Source organism: Haematobia irritans, chromosome 1 (assembly GCF_050003625.1).
Source record: "Haematobia irritans isolate KBUSLIRL chromosome 1, ASM5000362v1, whole genome shotgun sequence".
NCBI classification, from domain to species: domain Eukaryota; kingdom Metazoa; phylum Arthropoda; class Insecta; order Diptera; family Muscidae; genus Haematobia; species Haematobia irritans.
Genome location: NC_134397.1, coordinates 99008992 through 99031057, shown reverse-complemented (window position 1 = coordinate 99031057; position 22066 = coordinate 99008992). Strand labels below are relative to the sequence as shown.

General features: G+C 34.4%; 1 protein-coding gene across 1 annotated transcript in view; it reads right to left on the bottom strand.

The window, feature by feature from the left end:
- Positions 1-21236, bottom strand: part of LOC142229202 (uncharacterized) — a gene marked incomplete at its 3' end in the record, with an annotated part of 297563 nt that extends 276327 nt beyond the window's left edge. Inside the window, 1 exon segment of the mRNA XM_075299746.1 lies at positions 20114-21236. Coding sequence (XP_075155861.1) covers positions 20114-21236 — 1123 coding nt within the window.
- Between the last annotated feature and the right edge of the window lie 830 nt (positions 21237-22066).

Genomic DNA, 22066 nt, shown 5'->3' with positions numbered 1-22066 from the left:
TCGCTGCCTGATAGGCGATTTTGCAAAAACTATTGGCGCGAAGTATAATGACTATTGTATGAGCTGTCATGATGCGAAGGAAAAAGAATCAATTAAACACCTCTTGTGTGAGTGTCCTGCATTTTTTGTAAAGCGCAAGCAACTTTTAGGAGCATATAGCTTCAGATTACTGGCGGATCTGGAAAACGTTAACTTAAGCAGTCTGCTAATGTTTTTGGAACAATCTGGTTGGTTCAACAAAGAAAAATAATCAAGAAGGTTCAGCGGTTAAAACTAGAAGTGCCCATATGTAATAGGTACTTTTAGTTAATGTGGTATCACAATGGACTGAATAGTCTAAGTGAGCCTGAATCTTAATCGGGCTGCCACTTTAACCTAACCTAACCTAACCTAAATGGACTGACAACTCTGAATGTTGAATTTTGTTTGAATGAAAAGACAATGGTCACGATTTAAAATGTTATGGTATTCATTAAAAATGTCTTTCTCCTAGTTAAAAGAACAAGGTCACAACCTAAAATGTTTTGATCTTTATGAAAAAACTTTTTTCATCGTCGAAAAAAGGACGCCCCTTGAGAAAAGAAGACACAAAATTAACTTTATTTGTTTGTTTTTATTTATTTATAAACTAATTCATTGTTTATTTGTATTTATAATGCCGTTCAAGCAAACATCATATATTTTTACACCCTCTATTTTATTTCAATTTCAACAATAAGTAATTATTTCATATTTACATCGTGCCCATCAAATGTACAAACGCAGACATCATGTAACTGCAAATAAAAATAAATGATCCATATAGCAAAATGCAGAACAAAAAACAGGTACATTTACATTTCAATTACACTTTCCTTTTTTGTGTTCACATAAAACCACGTGCCACTTCTGAATAAATAAATTAACACAAAACACAGTAAATCCGTATTCTCCGTCCATTCCAAGAAACAATCAACACACGATTGACGCGCAAAACGAAAATCGTGTGTACCTGCTCAATGTTTTTATAAAATTCTTTTCCCTGCAAACAAGTTAAAAAATTAAATGGTCACGAAAAAAATGTAAATGGTCTTTATGGCCATGTAATGGTTCTAGACATGTCTATACTTAACCTATAAAAATACTTTTTTCCCTGTAAAAAAGTAAAAGAAAAAAATTGAATGGTCAGGTACATGATTTTCCCGACCATGTAATGGTCTCAAATTCTATCATTTAAATGATAGAACATGTTTGTGGTATTTGAGAACCATTCAAATGCTTATTGCCACCATACATTTTTTTCCGTTCGAAAACTATTTTTACAAAGACAAAATACATGGTTTTCGCGGCAATTACATGCTCTAGATAAGCATTAAATGGATGCGGCAACCATGTCCAAACATGGTTTTTCTGTGCGTGTACGGAAATACCACTCTATGCTATTTCTTTAATTTGTCAATTATCTTAGTACATTTTTAAATCACGACGCGAAACAAATTTGTATTACAAATTCACACAAATCATTTTAATAAATAATTGTTTTCTTAATTTACATTGCAAATGGCGACATGATATGAAATTAACTACACGCAGAGAAGAAACATGATTGTCACAATCATATTCGAAGAGCAAAATAATATGATAGGAGCTATTTTGTGCGTGTACTCTGCACCCAGAAAAAAGTGACCACTCCTTTAAGTTAAAATGAACTCACTGTAAAGAAAGTTGAACTTCGTATAGCGCCAACAACATTTTTATTTCTTTGAACGAAGTGATTTTCGTAGAAATTAGGTAATGCATTCCATATATTAGTTAACATTTTCCTATATTTATGTACCACTATACTACAGAATAAAAAAATTTAACTGAATTGAATTCATATATGGAATGATTTTATTGAACTTTTTTCATTCATTTGGACAAATCTTACATATTTGTGGTAAACCTTTTACTTAAAAATTAGAACTACTTACCTACGTTTTTAAATACAATTTTATGTATTTATATAAGCAATTTTTTCTTCAATAAAAGACACATTTTATTAATATATTAAATATATTTATTAAGAATTAACAGCATCGACTGGCTTTGAATTATTAGTTTATTATTCCACTATTTCAAATTTTCATGTTAAGTTACAAACTGTAAAACGTAATGCTTTTCTTCTTCTTCTTGTTCCTTTCATTGTTAATAAGATGCTGCGTAACGATTTTGTCCTCCTTTTACAATTTCAATACCTACAAATATAAAAAATCATAAACCAATTTTTTCACAAAATGTTCACTGTATGAATGTTACCTGTTAATTGAAGATTCCAAAATGAAGACGAATGAAAATGTTGTTATTTTGTTGCTATTTTCTTTGTTCATACACCATCAAGAAATTGATAGACTTATTGTTTGTTATTTATGTTCAATAGTTTTGAAAAAACGAAAAATTTTCTCACTAATTTAAAATAACAAATATTTTATTTGTTATTTATTATATTATTTTACTAAATTATTTTTTAACAATCTCTCCGTATACCATAACAACGCGATTGCAACTAAAAAAAAACAACACACGCGCAAACATATCGAGTACATCGATGACAGGTATCGATTACAGGTAGATAAAAGAAATATAGGAAAATTTCCTATATTCTAACAAGTGTGTTTCCTTAAGTTTTGAAAGGATTGAATGCTTCTTAGTATGAATGAACTCAAATATTTTTCTATGCCAAGCGTTATTCGTATGTATGATAAGCTTACTATAATAAAGGAAGTCAGTGTTTTATAAAAAATTTTACTAAATTTGAGGACACTTTGTTTTAGTTCGATTTTTGTTTATTTTTACGAATGCTTGTTATCAGTGAATAAAATTTTCTTGTTGAGTAGTAAATTCTTATACCCAGCGAAGAAAACAGTATTAGTAAAATCCCATGCCTTATTCTAGTTAATGAACTATTCCTAACTGCTTTCAGTTTAGGATTTTTTACTGAAACAAGTAAATTTTATTATTTCACACAAAAATTTAACTTAATGGAAATAAAATGGCTAAACTAAATTGAAACAAGTATATACGGCCGTAAGTTCGGCCAGGCCGAAGCTTATGTACCCTCCATCATGGATTGCGTAGAAACTTCTTCTAAACACTGCCATCCAGAATCGAATTACTTAAGTTGCGGTAACGCTTGCCGATGGCAAGGTATATTAAAACCTCCTAACACCATCTTTTAAATTGTATGTAAGTTCATACGTGCTATATATTAAATCAAACAAGATCGACAAAGTATACATAAAATTTTGACAAAATTTTCTACAGAAATAAAATTTTAACAAAATTTTCTATAGAAATAAAATTTTCACAAAATTTTCTATAGAAATAAAAATTTTGACAAAATTTTCTATAGAAAGAAGTTCAACGAGCAATGGTTTGTAAATACAACGAACAAACACATACCAACAAATGTGCAGTGGCTTCTCTCACTAGGCCCGAAGTATTCGCTCCCTTTGACGAGAGCTCAATTTCCTCTACTGAAAGTCATCGCAGAAGGAGAAGACTTGGTGAGAACTACAGATGACAAAGAAGAGCAAGAAATAGCAAGAACAAAGTTCACAACACTGATAGATGACCATTTACACAAGACAAACGTAAACAAAAGAGATAAATTTATACTAGGTACAGTGGCTCAAACGAAGAAATATTTGAAAGACAACAAGGATGTTTTAATATTAAGTGCGGATAAAGGTGGAAAAACTGTTGCTATGGACAGCAAAGAATACAAATCCAAAATGCATGCGATAATACACGACATGTGTAGTTACAAACGGTTAAAAATTGATCCAACATCGAAATTTCAAACCAAGAATAATAAATTAGTGGAAAAATTATATAAAGAAAACTTAATCAGCATCGAGGAAAAGAATAAATTGACGAGTAAAACTGCTATAGTCCCAAGGATTTACGGCCTTCCGAAGGTACACAAGGAAGGAACACCATTGAGACCAATTTGCTCATCGATCAATGCACCATCGTATAAGATGTGCAGATATATATCTAGTATCTTAAAGAACGTCACCAAAGATTCGAAATACAATGTAAAAGACGCGATTGACTTTAAAACGAAGATTAAGAATGTAAGGCTAACAGATGATGAAATCCTGATATCGTTTGATGTTGTATCACTGTTTCCCAGTATACCGGTAAACCTAGCCATTGCAATGATTGAGAAGAAATGGGACTTAATCAAAAATTATACAAAAATACCTCGTGATATTTTCAAGGAACTAGCACTATTTTGTATCAAAGACAGTAGGTACTTCAAATATGAAGATAAGACATATGAACAATTGAAAGGAATGCCAATGGGATCTCCAGCATCTCCAATAATTGCTGACATCATCATGGAAGAGCTACTAGACGTGTCCTTAAGCAAGATACCGAAACCTCGAATTATAACAAAATATGTGGACGACATATTTGCGATAGTAAAGAAAACCGACGTGGAAAGTACTCTTGACGCATTAAACTCATTCCACAGTCAAATACAATTTACAATGGAGTTAGAGAAGGATAACAAGCTACCATATTTAGACTGTAACATACTGAGAGATGATAATTGTTTGAGGCTGAATTGGTATCAAAAACCAACAGCAACTGGACGACTAATAAATTATAATTCAAAACACAATAAAAGTATAATCCATATGACAGCAATCAATTTTATAGATCGAATCTTAAGGATAAGTGATGCAGAATTCAACAAGGAGAATGAAATAAAGATAAGACAAATATTGACCACAAACGATTTTCCAAATAGAATAATAAGCAGACTAATAAATCGCGTTAAAAATAAAACACTTGACGAAAACATTAAAACTAAGACTATTGAAGAGCCGGACCATAATAAGGATAAGTCATACAAACCCATGACTTACGTTGAAGGATTCTCAGAGCGTTTTTTCAATTCGGACGTATATAACAAGGGCAAGATTCAAATTGCTTCACGCACATCGAGAACAGTAGAGGAATTATTCAGCAACACAAAGTCAAAAATAAAGAATGAGGACATGAGTAACATAGTGTACAAAATTAAATGTAATGTAGACAAGTCCAACATATGCCCAATGGCATATGTTGGCACTACAATGACCAAACTTAAGACAAGACTTTCGTCGAATAAATCAGACCTTAAAGCTGTAGACAAATCAGTTGAGCAAAAAACAGCACTTGCAGCTCACTGTGCAACAACAGGACACAAGCCCAACTTCACAGACGTCGAGATACTTGCTCAAGAGAATAATCATAGACGAAGATACACTCTTGAGATGCTCAATATAATAGATCTCTCTCCTGACAAAAGAATGAATTTCAAAAAAGACACGGAAGAATGCGCCAGAATGTATCGACATATTATAAACAAGCATCGACACAAACGAAGTTTAGTGTACGGTGAATTGCGAAACAAACAGCAGCACAAGAACTCAAGTTAGTTATTTTTCGATAAAATATATTTTCAATAACAATTGTGATTTTTGTGAACATTAAATGTAATTTAATTTTTGTATTTTATGTAGATACAAAATCCCAGAAGATGGTTAGTGGCACTAACCGAAATATTGGAAATAAATATTAAAACAAATCAATAATCGATTGTTTCTATGACCTCAAGCCGAACAAAATTAATAATCAGAAAGAAAATTTTGACAAAAATTTCTACAGAAATAAAATTTTAACAAAATTTTTTATAGAATAAACTTTTGACAAAATTTTCTATAGAAATAAAATCTTGGTAGATTATTTTTGGCTCGAGTGGCCACCATGATTATGAACCGAATAAAATTTGAACAAAATTTTCTATAGAAATAAAATTTTGACAAAATTTTCTATAGAAATAAAATTTTGACAATGATGAAAATTTTATTATGAAATTTTAACAAAATTTTCTCTAGAAATAAAATTTTGACAAAATTTTCTATAGAAATAAAATTTTGGTAGATTATTTTTGGCTCTAGTGGCAACCATGATTATGAACCGATATGGACCAATTTTTGTGTGATTGGACCAATTTTGGTATGGTTGTTAGCGACCATATACTAATACCATGTTCCTAATTTGAACCGGATCGGATGAATTTTGCTCCTCCAAGAGGCTCCGGAGGTCAAATCTGGAGAACGTTTTATATGGGGGCTATATATAATTATGGACCGATATGGACCAATTCTGGCACGGTTGTTAAAGATCATATACTAACACCATGTTCCAAATTACAACCGGATTGGATGAAATTTGCTTCTCTTGGAAACTTCGCAAGCCAAATCTGGGGATCGGTTTATATGGGGGCTATATATAATTATGAACCGATGTTGACCAATTTTTGCATAGTTGTTAGAGACCATATACCAATATCATGTACCAAATTTCAGGCGGATCGGATGAAATTTGCTTCTCTTTGAGGCTCCGCAACCCAAATCTGGGGATCGGTTTATATGGGGGCTATATATAATTATGGACCGATGTGGACCAATTTTTGCATGATTCTTAGAGACCATATACCAACACCATGTACCAAATTTCAGCCGGATCGGATGAAATACGCTTCTCTTAGAGGCTCCACAAGCCAAATCTGGGGATCGGTTTATATGGGGGCTATATATAATTATGGACCGATATGGACCAATTCTGGCACGGTTGTTAAAGATCATATACTAACACCATGTTCCAAATTACAACCGGATTGGATGAAATTTGCTTCTCTTGGAAACTTCGCAAGCCAAATCTGGGGATCGGTTTATATGGGGGCTATATATAATTATGGACCGATGTGGACCAATTTTTGAATGGTTGTTAGAGACCATATACCAATACCATGTACCAAATTTCAGCCGGATCGGATGAAATTTGCTTCTCTTTGAGGCTCCGCAAGCCAAATCTGGGGATCGGTTTATATGGGGGCTATATATAATTATGGACCGATGTGGACCAATTTTTGCATGATTCTTAGAGACCATATACCAACACCATGTACCAAATTTCAGCCGGATCGGATGAAATACGCTTCTCTTAGAGGCTCCACAAGCCAAATCTGGGGATCGGTTTATATGGGGGCTATATATAATTAAGGACCGATATAGACCAATTTTTGCATGGTTGTTAGAGACCATATACCAATACCATGTACCAAATTCCAGCCGGATCGGATGCAATTTGCTTCTCTTTGAGGCTTCGCAAGCCAAATCTGGGGATCGGTTTATATGGGGGCTATATATAATTATGCACCGATGTGGACCAATTTTTGCATCATTCTTAGAGACCATATACCAACACCATGTACCAAATTTCAGCCGGATCGGATGAAATACGCTTCTCTTAGGGGCTCCACAAGCCAAATCTGGGGATCGGTTTATATGGGGGCTATATAGAATTAAGGACCGATATGGACCAATTTTTGCATGGTTGTTAGAGACCATATACCAATACCATGTACCAAATTTCAGCCGGATCGGATGCAATTTGCTTCTCGTTGAGGCTTCGCAAGCCAAATCTGGGGATCGGTTTATATGGGGGCTATATATAATTATGAACCGATGTGGACCAATTTTTGCATAGTTGTTAGAGACCATATACCAACATCATGTACCAAATTTCAGGCGGATCGGATGAAATTTGCTTCTCTTTGAGGCTCCGCAACCCAAATCTGGGGATCGGTTTATATGGGGGCTATATATAAATATGGACCGATGTGGACCAATTTTTGAATGGTTGTTAGAGACCATATACCAACATCATGTACATAATTTCAGCCGGATCGGATGAAATTTTCTTCTCTTTGAGGCTCCGCAAGCCAAATCTGGGGATCGGTTTATATGGGGGCTATATATAATTATGGACCGATGTGAACCAGTTTTTGCACGGTAGTTAGAGACCATATACCAACACCATGTACCAAATTTCAGCCGGATCGGATGAAATTTGCTTCTCTTTTAGGCTTCGCAAGCCAAATCAGGGGATCGGTTTATATGGGGGCTATATATAATTATGGACCGATGTGGACCAATTTTTGCATGGTTGTTAGAGACCATATACCAACACCATATACCAAATTTCAGCCGGATCGGATGAAATATGCTTCTGTTAGAGGCTCCACAAGCCAAATTTGGGGGTCCCTTTATATGGGGGCTATACGTAAAAGTGGACCGATATGGCCCATTTTCAATACCATCCGACCTACATCGATAGCAACTACTTGTGCCAAGTTTCAAGTCGATAGCTTGTTTCGTTCGGAAGTTAGCGTGATATCAACAGACGGACGGACGGACGGACATGCTTAGATCGACTCAGAATTTCACCACGACCCAGAATATATATACTTTGTGGGGTCTTAGAGCAATATTTCGATGTGTTACAAACGGAATGACAAAGTTAATATACCCCCATCCTATGATGGAGGGTATAAAAACATTTTTCTGGGTGTAAATATATGGAAGGATTTAACACGCTATAATTACCGACTACACGCAAAAAAATAATTCTTTCCTCCCAAACGAAATTTTAGACAAACGCTGTAAGGAAGTTTATTTGGAAGAAGACTATATACTTTTTGTGATAAACGATTATTCTTTTTCAGGATGTAAAACCAATTTCATAAAGACTAACTCAATAAACATTCTTTTCTGACTAATTGCATTTTCCCTCACATCTTTCTCACTTCCACGAGGTTTTTGAGTTCTTAGCACCTTTTTCTGTAATACAAACAATGTAGACGAAATTATTCTATTTTATAATTTTTTTTTTTTAATTTTACCTTTCGCCTGGACGGAAGATTCCGAAAAGGTGTTCAACATATTTACTATTTTTACTATGAAACTGTGACTCTAATTAAACACTTAAAGTCAGAAAAGAACAGTGCTTGATATAAACGAAATGGGCTGTGTTGTCGGTTCAAAAATAATTTCTTCCATTGAAAAAATAAAAATTTTGTAACAAAAGAATTTTTTGGGTGATAAATTTTCGAAGAAATTCAAAAACTCTAACAAAAGAAAAACGTTTTCGGTACACGTTTTTTTTTTTCTTTGCGTGTATGCGATTTCGTCATTCATTCATTCTTCGCTTATTTCTTTTCTTCGAAAAACGTTCAAAATTATATGAGTGTGCGCACAATAAATATAAGCTTGTCGCCGAAGGATAAAAATAAGTTAAATACATTTTAACTTTTTCGGCTTCTATAGGCTGATTTGCTTTTGAAATTAAAAACATTTGGTGCTTCCAGGTTTGTATATAGAAATATAAGTTTGTTTATGTTTATGAAACGAGAATTATGCCTTTCTATGTGTGTTGGAAAAACTAAAGTCGCTTTAACGGCCTTTAGTCTCTATGAAATTGTTTTTACATTCTGTAAAAGAATCAACGTTTATCACAAAATGTATATACTTTCCTCCAAACAAACTTTTTCGTTTGCACAGAAAAAAGTGTCTTGTAAATATAACTTTCACATAGTTCAACTTTACTGCAATATAGTTCATTTTTCGTAACCACAACTAAAGCAAAACTTATAAAAATTCAGTAAATGTTTTTTAGTTCACTAACTACGAAATGGGAAGGATTTTTCCTTAAATAAATTTCCAAAGTAGTTAATGCATCGTTGATTCTATTATAAAAATACATGGGCAATATAAAAATCTTATTATGAAATGTGGACAATTTACTAAGAAAAAATTTTGTATGGAAAACAATTTTTGTAGTAAAAATGAACTTAATGACATTACCGATTCGTATGATGGCTACATATAGATTATTTGCCTTTTTATTATATGTTGGAGTGTTTTTCCTCACAATGAACATTTTAGATAAAGTAGTATAAAAAGTAGTTAGTATAATCCTTGACGGGTGTATATCATTTTTTATAGATTCCTCATAAATTTAGTATATATTTAACCTTAACTTATAGATAGAATTCCAACTAATCAATAAACGTGCTACTGGAAAATGAAGTGAGAAGAGAGTAATGAAATTATTGCATCATGTGAGGGAGTTTTGGGAGACATTTTGTGTATATCTCGTATGATTGTTTGTGTTTGTTATTGCGTCATTTATGCCAAAGATTATAGAAGAGGAAGATGGGAGATTGGCTACTGAGCACATCAAACCATTTACCACATTAGTTTAATACTCGAACCAAACGCGTATACGACAAGTATTGACATAGCATTAAAATGCAAATAAAAAGAAATTAAGAGCACGAAATAAATTTCCATAAAGGGGAAAATGTAATTTTTTTTGTTGTTGCCTAAAATTTAACATTGTTTCATTAAGAAAATTACATTTTTCATTTAAAAAAATAAAAACTAAAAACAACTAAAAGATTACAAACAAGTATTAAACTAATCTGGTAAATGCAACATTTGGAATGACGCAAGCCAATCTCACATCTTCCTCAAATCTATAATCTTTGATTTATGCTGTTGTTGGTTGTTTTGATTCTAGAGACAATGGAATGTTCCTTGTGTGTTGTTGGTATCTTTTATGGGAGAGTTGTAGCGGGATCAGAAAGGGATCGTGTGTGTGTGGAGTTGTTTTTCTTTACGGCAGGTATGTATCCTTTATGACTATTTGTGTCTTTGTGTTTTATTGCTGCATTCAGTTCTGTTTATGGATTTATGAAGTGCACACGTGGTTTATATATGAAAATACATTTATTTGGAAACATTTTAGAAACTGAGAAGTGAATGATGTGATGTTACAGAAATCAAAAACGCCTTTTATTGATAAAAAAAAACCAAACAACATATAAGTGAACTGTATATTTCAGTTAATAGTTTAAAATTAGTGCGGATTTTAATTGATTTACATAAAAAATATACAACATGAGTGGTAATAGGATGATCTATATTTATTCTACATCTGGATCACAGGTTGGAGATGCAACCATTTTTTGAATCTATATTTTTTATGTTACAGCAATTCCTACAGGTGAGTACTAAGTTCGAGTTTAGCCGCTAAAATTAAAAATAAATCACTAAGAAAAGTATAAAATTGTACGTCTTCGATACAAGTTTAAATATAACTTGATGGAGAATAGCCCAAACCAATTTTTTTAAAAAGATTATTTTTTTATAATGGATTATTAAAGAAAACTTATCATGAAAATTGCGATTTTAGCCTCAAAACTCGAACTTAATATCCACCTTAAATACTAAATGCTATACTGACAAGTGGAAATTATGTCTAATTTTATAATATCCCAATAAATACAGGATGAGCGTTTTTCAAATGCAACAACTGTTCAGTTTGAGGGTAAATATAATTTTCAACATAAATTCAACATGACTTGAAATAGCTCATCTTCAATACATCTTCAAATTTTGTTGAAGGTGTTGAAGATAATATGAGAAAACTTTGACAAAACACTACCCTAGATTGCAACGAAAAAACCATGTGGTTTTCAATACTTATTTGTGCAACGAAGTTCGTGGTCAATTGCAAGAAATAAAAAAATGGAAAATTTTAGACAAATAACCAAATAGTTTATAAAAATAGGTAAGAGAAAATAAAAAATGAAATAAAACTTTAAGGATGTCACTAAATCTCTCTTTGCAGAAAACTAAAATTATGGATTCTACGTTCTTGAAAACATTAAAAAGCTGACCAATGAAATAGTTTATAATAATTGGTACGTCAATATGAAAAATTAAAGCAACACTTTAAAGAAGTCACTAAATTTAAATCTCTTTGCAGAAAACTAAAATGTTTGGATGCTACATTCTTGCAAACAATAAGAAGCTGACCAATAAAAATGAGTGTTTTATCAACAAGAAAAAGTTTCCAGAAACATTACAAGTGCAACCAATTAAAATTGTTAAAAACAACAAATTGTTGAAATCAACAACTTCTGGATGAAAATGTGTATCACATCGTCAGTTTAATTCATATGCTATTATCAGTTTAACATGGATATTTTGTGAATTCCTTCTGATGGATATCAATTCTAACACGCGGTCCAGTACGTTCCTAATTTCAAATTGCCCGCATGTTAATAAAAGGAAGGAACCAAAAGGAAGGAAATCGAATTATCAATGCAAAAGTGTTTACTAATAATGTTTAAGATATTTAAAGTTTTGTTGTTTGTTTTTTTTTGTTCTTATTTGTTGGTATGTTTAATAAGATTATTATTTACCAATTGGTATTGTAGTGTAGTGTATTATTATATATTTTATTTTGATGAAAATGATTAAATTATACAAAATTCATAGAATTTTGGCTTTGACTTTCAATTTGAAGTGGGGATATCATTCATACAAATTTAGGTTGAAATGTATTTGCAACGATGTTAATTTTGAATTTGACTCGCATCGAAAATTGTTTGACAAATTATTGAGTAGCGATGCATTTCAATTTGAGGATAACACTTGAGATATTATTGCTAATGTGTTGAATTTCACTGTTGAGGGTAATGTCTGTTTTTTGTTGAGAACGCGATTTTCTCAACAATTTCTCAACTTGAATATTACCCTAATCCTTTGAAAAAATGTTTGGAAAATTGTTGAAATGTAGCATTTTTCAAACGTTTGTGTTTATTGGGATATTGTAACGAATTTGATAATTATAGATTTAAGTTTATTTAAATTAGTATCCGGTAATTTAAAATTTCAAATTGTAACGATAAAATTTCGTTATCACTTGTTGGAATCGTCTATTCATTTTCTGGTACTTTCCTAAATTTCTTTTATGTTCTTTTGTTTGCTTATTTTCATATCCAAATTTTAGTTCTTACTCTCTCATAGTATAACAACCCCTTTGCTGTGTTATTTTGCATTCTCATTTCATCTCATTGTCTATTGTCATTGTTATTATTGTTGTAGTAATGCGAGCATATATCTATGTGAGTCTATATGTGTTTGGCAGCCACCAGATGAATAACTTAATGGTCGTAGATTCTTCTAGCGTTGCCAGAATAGTGTAGTGCTGCCAGAATATTCTCGCATTGCCAGACCGTCATATATAAAAGCGCTCGCATGCTGCTAACGAGTCAGTCTTAATTAAAGTGTCAAACGAATAACATCAGTGTGAACGAATTGTAAAGTGAATTGGTGTATTTAAAGTCATAGTAAATAAATTGTAGATTAACGTTATTGAAACGAACAGTGTTTTAATTGACGGGTAATTAAAAACGCCTAAATATAAAAACGTAACAATTGGCGTCGGAAGTGAAATAACGGAAAGAAAATTTACAATGAAGTTTAATGAGCTTCGTGTGGAAGACTTAAAAAGGAATTGAGCAAACTGGAGCTGACGACAACAGGCAATAAGTCCCAGCTTCAGAAGCGTCTACTGAAAGAGTTTGAACAGCGTAATATGGACATTGCGATGCATGAGTTTGATTATAAGGAGGACATTGACGAATCAATACTCGTCAATACCAGCAGTGTAGAAAATCCATCTGTGGCTTCAAGTGTTGTGGATTACACCTCAATGCTCAATGCTTTGAGCAAAATGATGGAAGAGAATTCTAGAAAACTGGAAGCAAATACTCTAAAAATGGAAGAAAATTCAAGAAAGCTGCTGGAAGAAAACGCTCTAAAAATGGAAGATAATTCTAGAAAATTGTTGGAAGAAAACGCCCTAGAAATGGAAGGAAATTCTAGAAAATTGGAAGAAAAATTCGACGAAAATTCAAAAATGATGGACGAAAATTCTAGAATTCTCAATGAAAAACTTCAAGAAATTTCTGAAAGCATGGAGAAACGTGTGGACCATATAGAAGGTCAAATTATAGAATTGGATAAGAAAGTTCTTTCCGTAGATGAGAAAATTGTGGTTCACGATGAGAAACTTCTACACCTGGAGAAAAATGGCTGACCTGGAAATTAAAGGTGGTCCCGTGCGCGTAATCGAGGGTCCAAAAATCAAAACTCCTGTTTTTGATGGCTCATCTTCATTTGATGTTTTAAAATTCCAATTTGAGACGGTGGCATCCAGAAACATGTGGAATGACAACGACAGAGCAATTGAACTTCTGTTGGCATTGAAGGGTAATGCTGCCGATGTAATACAAAGTATCCCAACTTCTTCCAGAAATAACTATAACTAAGTAATAGATGCACTACAGCGCAAATACGATGGAGAATATAAGCAAGACATCTTTAGAATGGAATTAAGAGGTAGAGTCCAGAAATCAAACGAGACTTTACAAGACTTTGCAACAGAAGTTGAGCGGTTGGTGCTATTAACATACCCAGGAGAGAGTCACCCCCTTGTGGATCGCATCAAAATTGAGACCTTTGTGAATGGCATTCGAGACCCAGACATAAAATGTGCAACATATGCGTCACAAAAGGCTACATTCGCAAAAACAGTAACATTTGCACTTGCGCAAGAAACATCGAGATTGCTGGCAGGGCCTCAAATTCACGAAATCTATCATTGAATCGGTGAAAGAGGCAATGAAGCAGGTAATGCAAGAATTGAAACAGGATGCAACTAAATCCCGAATCAAATGCTATAACTGTGATAAGCCGGCACATCTAGCTCGAGAATGCAAAGCACGACGCAAACGGTCAAGATCCACACCACCATATCCATTAAACAATAGCCATAAGAAGGTGACCCCACAGTCAAGTGAGTCACCTTTAAACTAAATCGAGCTAGTTCAGCGGGGCAAGAGCTGGCCCCCACAGACGATGGCCCCACCATCTCCATAGCAATAGTTCAACAGAAAAATAACAATTTAACTATTGTGGGTGTTATTAAGGGCGACAAGCGTACTTTGACGTTGGATACTGGTGCATCAAAGTCTATCATTAGATCTGATTTAGTAAAAGGAAAAGTTACACCACTGATTGGAGTCAAGCTACGCACGGCTACAGGGGAACCCGCAACCGTATATGGAAAGGTAGCCGTAAAATTAACTATTGCTAACAAATCCGTTACTTATGATTTCATTGTGGCCGATATAGTAGACGAAGTTATAATTGGAGCGGATTTCATGATTGCTTTTGGTCTCAATCTGGATATGAAGCGTCGTGTAATGACATGGTGCGATGCCGAAATAATGGTAAACGTGGGACACGACGAGAATACACCTGTCAGGCGTTTGACAACGAGCCAGTCAGAGTCTATACCACCGAATGCCGAAGCAGTTATGTGGGTTTCTATGAATGGAGATTGTGAAGTCGGCCAATTGTGGGTTGTTGAACCAACAGAAAACTTGTCTGAAAATCACGAGCAAATTGTAAAATTTGCTGACATTGGCAAATGTACACCAGCCGAGGCAATAGTCAATTTGGAAGGCAACTCATCAAAGACACAGGGAGCAGTGAGAAAACATCTAGAAGGGTATGTCGAGGACAGTCATCTATAGCCGTCAGAGAGAAATAAAGCCAAGCAATTGTTGTGGAAAATCGCCTCTGCTTTTGCTTCTGAAAAGGGAAATCAAGGAAGAATATCTGTAGAGAAACATGAAATTAAAACCGCAGAAGAAAGGCCCATAAAAGAAGCACCACGAAGTGTTCCCCTGGCAAAAAGAGACGAAATTCAAAAGCTATAAAGGAAATGGCGGAGAGTGGTGTGATCGAGCCATCATCAAGTCCTTGGTGTTCCCCAGTTGTGCTGGGCAAAAAGAAAGATGGAAGTATCCGATTCTGCGTGGACTACAGAAAACTGAATGATGTCACCAAAAAGGACAGTTGTCCGCTTCCACGCATTGATGACACGTTGGACACACTAGCCGGAACAACATGGTTTTCTACACATGATTGAGAAAGACAAAGAAAAAACGGCTTTTGGCGTTAATGGCGGTCTCTGGCAATTCAATGTAATGCCGTTCGGGCTCTGCAACGCTCCGGCTACCTTCGAAAGATTGATGGAGCGGGTACTGAAGGGATTGCACTGGAAATTGTGCTTGATATACTTGGATGACATCATAGTGATGGGCAAAACATTTGAAGAGCACCTTAAGAACTTGAAAGACTTTATCCAGCAACTGTCAGCCGCTGGACTACGCCTTAACGCAAAGAAATGCTCCCTTTTCCAGCGAGAAGTTAAATACCTGGGTCATCATGCGACTGCTGAGGGCATATCCACCGATGAAGACAAAATCCAAGGTGTCAGAGATTGGCCACGACCCCGAAATCTCCACGAATTAAGAAGTTTCCTTGGGTTATGTACATATTACCGACGATTCGTCCCAAACTTCGCCAGCATCGCCGCTAGTCTCTATAAATTGACGCAAAAAGGTCAGTAGTTCCAGTGGAGCGACGAACAGGGGGATTCATTTCAACATTTAAAAGAACTTTTATGTTCAGCTCCTGTTCTAGCGTATCCTATTCCGGGCGAAAAAATTATTTTGGATACAGATGCTATTGGAGGTGTGCTATCGCGACAGACGGCAAGGAGAAGGTCATCGGATATTCCAACCGAACGTTGTCCAAGCCCGAAAAGAACTACTGTGTAACGCGACGAGAGCTGCTAGCCATCATAGAGAGTGTAAAACATTATCATAAATATTTGTATGGACAATGGTTGCTCCAATTCAAGAATCCGGAAGCTCAACTGGCACGTTGGATCGAGAGGCTCCAAAGCTGTGATTTCAGTGTCGAGCATAGAAAAGGTGGAAAACACGGTAACGCTATCGCTTTGTCACGTCGACCTTGCAGTATAGAATGCAAGCACTGCTCGAAAGCTGAACATAAGGAGGATGTTGTTGATATTCGGCTGTTACACATCGAATATGGAGTGGACTGGCCAACAGAACAGCGTAAAGATCACATTTTGAACAAAATTATTTCGGCAAAGGAAGATAACAAGAAGCCCAGCAAGAAAGACATCGCAGCCGAAAGCCCACTTATGAAACCATACTGGGCTCAATAGGATAGTTTAGTTCTAGTCAATGGATTCCTGCAACGTAAATGGGAAGGCGAAGATGGCAAGAGCAGCCGAAATTTGATCATCGGACCGGATTCTAAAATAAGAGACGTTTTGGCGGAGTTCCATAATGGTACCAGTGGAGGTCATCTGGGAATAACCAAAACATCCGAGAAAGTGAAGCAACGATGCCAGAAATTAATTGCTGAGTGGGTAGCCAATTGAGAGAAGTGCATGAAGGCGAAAGGTCCAACAAGGAAAAGTCGAGGTCCTATGCAAGAGTATAGACCAGGAGCCCCGTTTGAAAGAATAGCAATGGACGTGGCAGCCCCTTTCCCAGTAAGTGATTCTGGAAACCGTTATGTCCTAGTGGTCATGGATTACTTCAGCAAATGGCCGGAGGTGTATGCAATTCCAAACCAAGAGGCAAAAACGATTGTGGATGTGGTCAACAAAAACTGGATATGTCGCTACGGTGTGCCGTCCGTTTTGCTATGGTTTTGCTATTTAACCTGCAACGAAAAAAATGATTGTGTCCTAAACTGATTGTATACCGGATTCAGAAGAACGACATCCCTAGATCAAAGATGAAAGTTGTACATCTGGAACGGTTGGCTCCCTACGGAACAGGTTCTGTGCCTGTTCGGGACGAACAGGCTTAAGCGGGAGGCAGTGTTACGAATTTGATAACTATAGATTTAAGTTTATTTAAATTAGTTTCCGTTAATTTAAAATTTCAAATTGTAACGATAAAATTTCGCTATCACTTGTTGGAATCATCTATTCATTTTCTGGTACTTCCCTCAATTTCTTTTATGTTCTTTTGTTTGCTTATTTTCATATGGAAATGTTAGTTCTTACTCTCTCATAGTATAACAACCCCTTTGCTGTGTTATTTTGCATTCTCATTTCATCTCATTGTCTATTGTCGTTGTTATTGTTGTTGTAGTAATGCGAGCATATATCTATGTGAGTGTATATGTGTTTGGCAGCCACCAGATGAATAACTTAATGGTCGTAGATTCTTCTAGCGTTGCCAGAATAGTGTAGTGCTGCCAGAATATTCTCGCTTTGCCAGACCGTCATATATAAAAGCGCTCGCATGCTGCTAACGAGTCAGTCTTAATTAAAGCGTCATACGAATAACATCAGTGTGAACGAATTGTAAAGTGAATTAGTGTAAAGTCATAGTAAATAAATTGTAGATTAACGTTATTGAAGCGAAGAGTGTTTTAATTGACGGGTAATTAAAAACGCCTAAATATAAAAACGTAACAATATTTTATTTCAAATATATTCTGAGAATAATTTCCAAAACGTCCTATTATTCCATGGATATGATTCCAATAATGTACCTACTGGATGGATTTTTCAATGTGGTAAGTATAAACGGTATTTTGTCCGTTTTTAATAAAACCAAAATTTCAATTTATTAAAAATAATTATTTTCACTTGCAGGTAGACAGTTCTTGTAATGTTATTTTTTTAATATTCTTGCTGTTTAATGCTAACTTAGCTGATATCCTTATTGGCTCTAGGAAATACTCTTGAAAACCGTAAGTTAAAAATCAATATGAACGATAAAATTTGATAATATTTTTCTTATATATTGTATAACTTTGCAATTTCAGATGCTTATTAGACAAATCCGCCCAACAAGAGTTAGCCAAAATCGATGAAATTGGACAACAATTCAATGAATATAGCAACTTATGCCACATTTATCTTTCATATGGATAGAATACATGCAAATTTAAATTAATTAGGTTAGTCCTAATAACATAGAATATTACTCTTTTGAAGAAGAAATTACTAACTATCGACAAGTAACTGCATCCAACGTACGAATAAAAATATTTCCTTTATTGTATATCATAAGCCATAGTTTTGTGTAATATAATCATAATTTTTTGAAATAAAATACTGGTGGTTATAGAAAATTGACTTGTTTTGTACGAAAAATTTCTTAGTTGTATACAGGCTTGTTGTACCTTTGATTCCTCAATTTCTCGACTTTTTTGAAAATTATACTGACAAACAGTTTATTTCAAACCAATTTCTTAATACAGATTTCCCAAAAAATTGTTCATTCTTCCGGATAGCAGGAATATTTTGAATGAGTTTAAGTATATTCTTCCCACAGCATAGTAATAATGAACTAAAATACGATGAAATACATGAAGTAATTTATAAGAAAATCATGAACTTATCTAAATGAAAAAAATCTTTGGCGCCAAATCATGGTCATTCTTACTATGGGTTAGTTAATTTTTCATAAAAAATAGTAAATTTTTTTTTTCGGTGGGGGAGGAAAGAATTATTTTTGTGTGTTGTGTTGTTGATCAACGCAGTAGGTTTGCAAAAATGTAAGAAAAAAGTATCAGTTTATTCCAGTTTGAATTTCGTAAAATTTTCACCAATATAGCATTCATAATTTTATGCTCAATAATAGTGCTTTCAGTGCTAGTTTTTTGTTTATTTCTAATATTTTGTAAGAATCTGTTTACTGTTACTGATGGCAAAATACTTTCAAAATTTTTAGGTACATTTCTCCTTCGCAGTTGAAATTGTTATAGTCTCACTTAACTATGGAAGTGATTATATCTCCTACATTGATTGTATTACAGAAATGAAGTGTTGAGAAGTTAATAAACCACGCGGGAGATAAAAAGTCTATAGTCTTCTACCAAACAAACTTCCTTCAGCGAAAACGAACTGGTTAGCGATGGTTGTTTTTCCTAACATTTCGTTTGCGAGGAAAGAATTTGTTTTTTGCGAGTAGGATATATCTTAGTATGAAATGGAGATATTAGCAATATTGAGACATGTTAGTGATCGAGTCACCGTGGTGCCGCCCTCGCATACAAAGGGTCATGGATTCAATCCCTGCTTCGATCGAGCACCAAAAAGTTTTTCAGCGTTGGATTATCCCCTCTCAGTAATGCTGGTGACATTGACTGAGTTTTTCAATGCTTCTCTAAAGTGGTTTTACAAGAATGTGAAATGCCGTTCGGATTTGGCTATAAAAAAAGGAGGTCCCTTGTGGTATCACAATACACTGAATATTCTAAGTGATCCTGAAATATCGGGCTGTCACTATACTTAACCTAACCACGATCGAGAATATGGCGTGGTAATGATCGAAAGTACAATGTGGTTGCATGGATAGTGGGTTTGATCCCAGTTTCGGTCGCATGCTTTACGTTAAAAAATGTTAAAAAATTGATTAAGTAAATGTTAGGGCGAATTTATTATTTTCTAGGTTTATTATTTTTCAAGATTTCCAACGACTTACCGTTCGATACTAGTATATGATTTCCGTTATCATTGACTGATAATTTGTTGTTGATATCACTGTTTGCCGAATTTTGTAGTGGTGCACAATTAATGACATTTTGATGGTCGTTTTCCAGCTCTTCGTTTTCAATTATTGGTTCCTTGACAATATTTTCAACTACACTGAAATCGAGAATCTCCCGGCTTGATTCAGAGGCCGATAAGGCAACTGTTGAAGCCGAAGTATAGGATGCCGTTTCGGAAATATTGTCGTTTTCTAGCTGGTGAAGTTGCAACTGCGGTATCACCTGCAAACTATCGGCTACCGTCTCCGAAGTTCTATTCTGGAGTTTGTTGCTAAATAATTTCTTTACACTTCTTTGAATTACTAAAGCGGCTTTTTCCTCACTCATTGGTAGTTTAACCGCTCCCTCACCTAGTTTCTTCATTTTTTTCTTCCTTTTCAAAAACCTACGAATGTAACGCTGAATTATGTAAATAGATTCGATATACTCTTCGGAATATGAAATAGTACGTTTGTGACTATTAGTAGAGGTACACTCATTTGTTAGAGGAGGTGATGACGCCATACTCGATGCATTAAGTTTCCCCGTCTGTGATGTCGGAATGAGATGTTCATGGTTTTGGTTAGCAAGATAGCCTTCTGCGAAAGTTCTGCCGCATGGGCATTTCACAAAGAGGTTATATACAAGGCGATCCATATTTGTAAAATAGTTTTCGAATGAGCTGAAACTGGTTACGTTAGACTCACTTGACATTTTGGATTTTCGTAAACGGCTAAAGTATTCTATGGCAAATTCACATAAATTTTTAGGTTGCTCTTTTAGAATAGCCTTAATAAGGTCTTTTATTAGCACCGTCAGATCTTTAGGTACGATTGAATAGGCCAACGTAGTGGTAACATGATATTGCTGAGATTTAGGCAAATATACAGAATTATGTTTGTCAGGTGGGTTTTCGAATGAGTTCACGTTGTAATTTTCCTTTTCCGTGAGATATTCAAAATATTTTTCTGCAAACCCGTAAATGTTGTTTGGTTTTTCCCTAAGGATTTCTCTTGTGAAGTCCTTAATTAAATCCCTCAATCCTTCGGGAACTTGCGGCCTTGTGTTCTGCGACATTATTCAAAATCAACTGTTTTCACAGTTTCCCCATTAGCAATCAAATACTGTGTGTTGTCACAAAACTATGGTTACGGAATATATCGACCGAAAGGCGGTCTGTTTCCAGGGGCAACCGGATATGCGCACATACTTCTACGTATAGCACCTTGTCAATGTTTCAAGCACATAGTAACATCTTTAAACGCACCATTAAATGCTAATGGATTTATTTATGACGATAGATATTATCTGTTTCGAAGTACACATAATAAGATAACTTGTTGCTTTCTGCCATAATACTAAAGAAATGCAAAATTAGGATATCGTATAAAGAGGCTCCATTTACTTAAAAGAGTTCTGATATAACCGTATAGCCATGTATCTTTGTGGCTCAAAAAATTATTAAATGTAGAAGATATGAGTAATATCTAGAGCAACTTTGGCTCATTTAATTTAATTTATTTTAAAGGAAAATAACTTTTTGAATTGGTACTTTGGATAATTCCCTTTTCAAATTATAATAAAATGTGCCAAAAATATAAATCGTTAACTTTATTTTTTGTTTATTTATAATTAATTCTAAGCTTTTTAGCCAAATAAAGTAATTACAATGGACTACTCTCTAGATTTTCATACAATATTCGTATACAAATAATACTTAAAAATGTATAATTAAACAAGATATAGTAAAAGATATCCCTGATTTGTAAGTTAAGAGGAATTCTTTATATCAAAGGAAGAATAAAAAGAAAAGCAAAAAATTACAAATATTTTGAAGAGTAGCTAAATATTATGTATAAAAAATATAGTTATGAAAGGTCCCAATGCACCCTCAAAAAAAAAAAAAA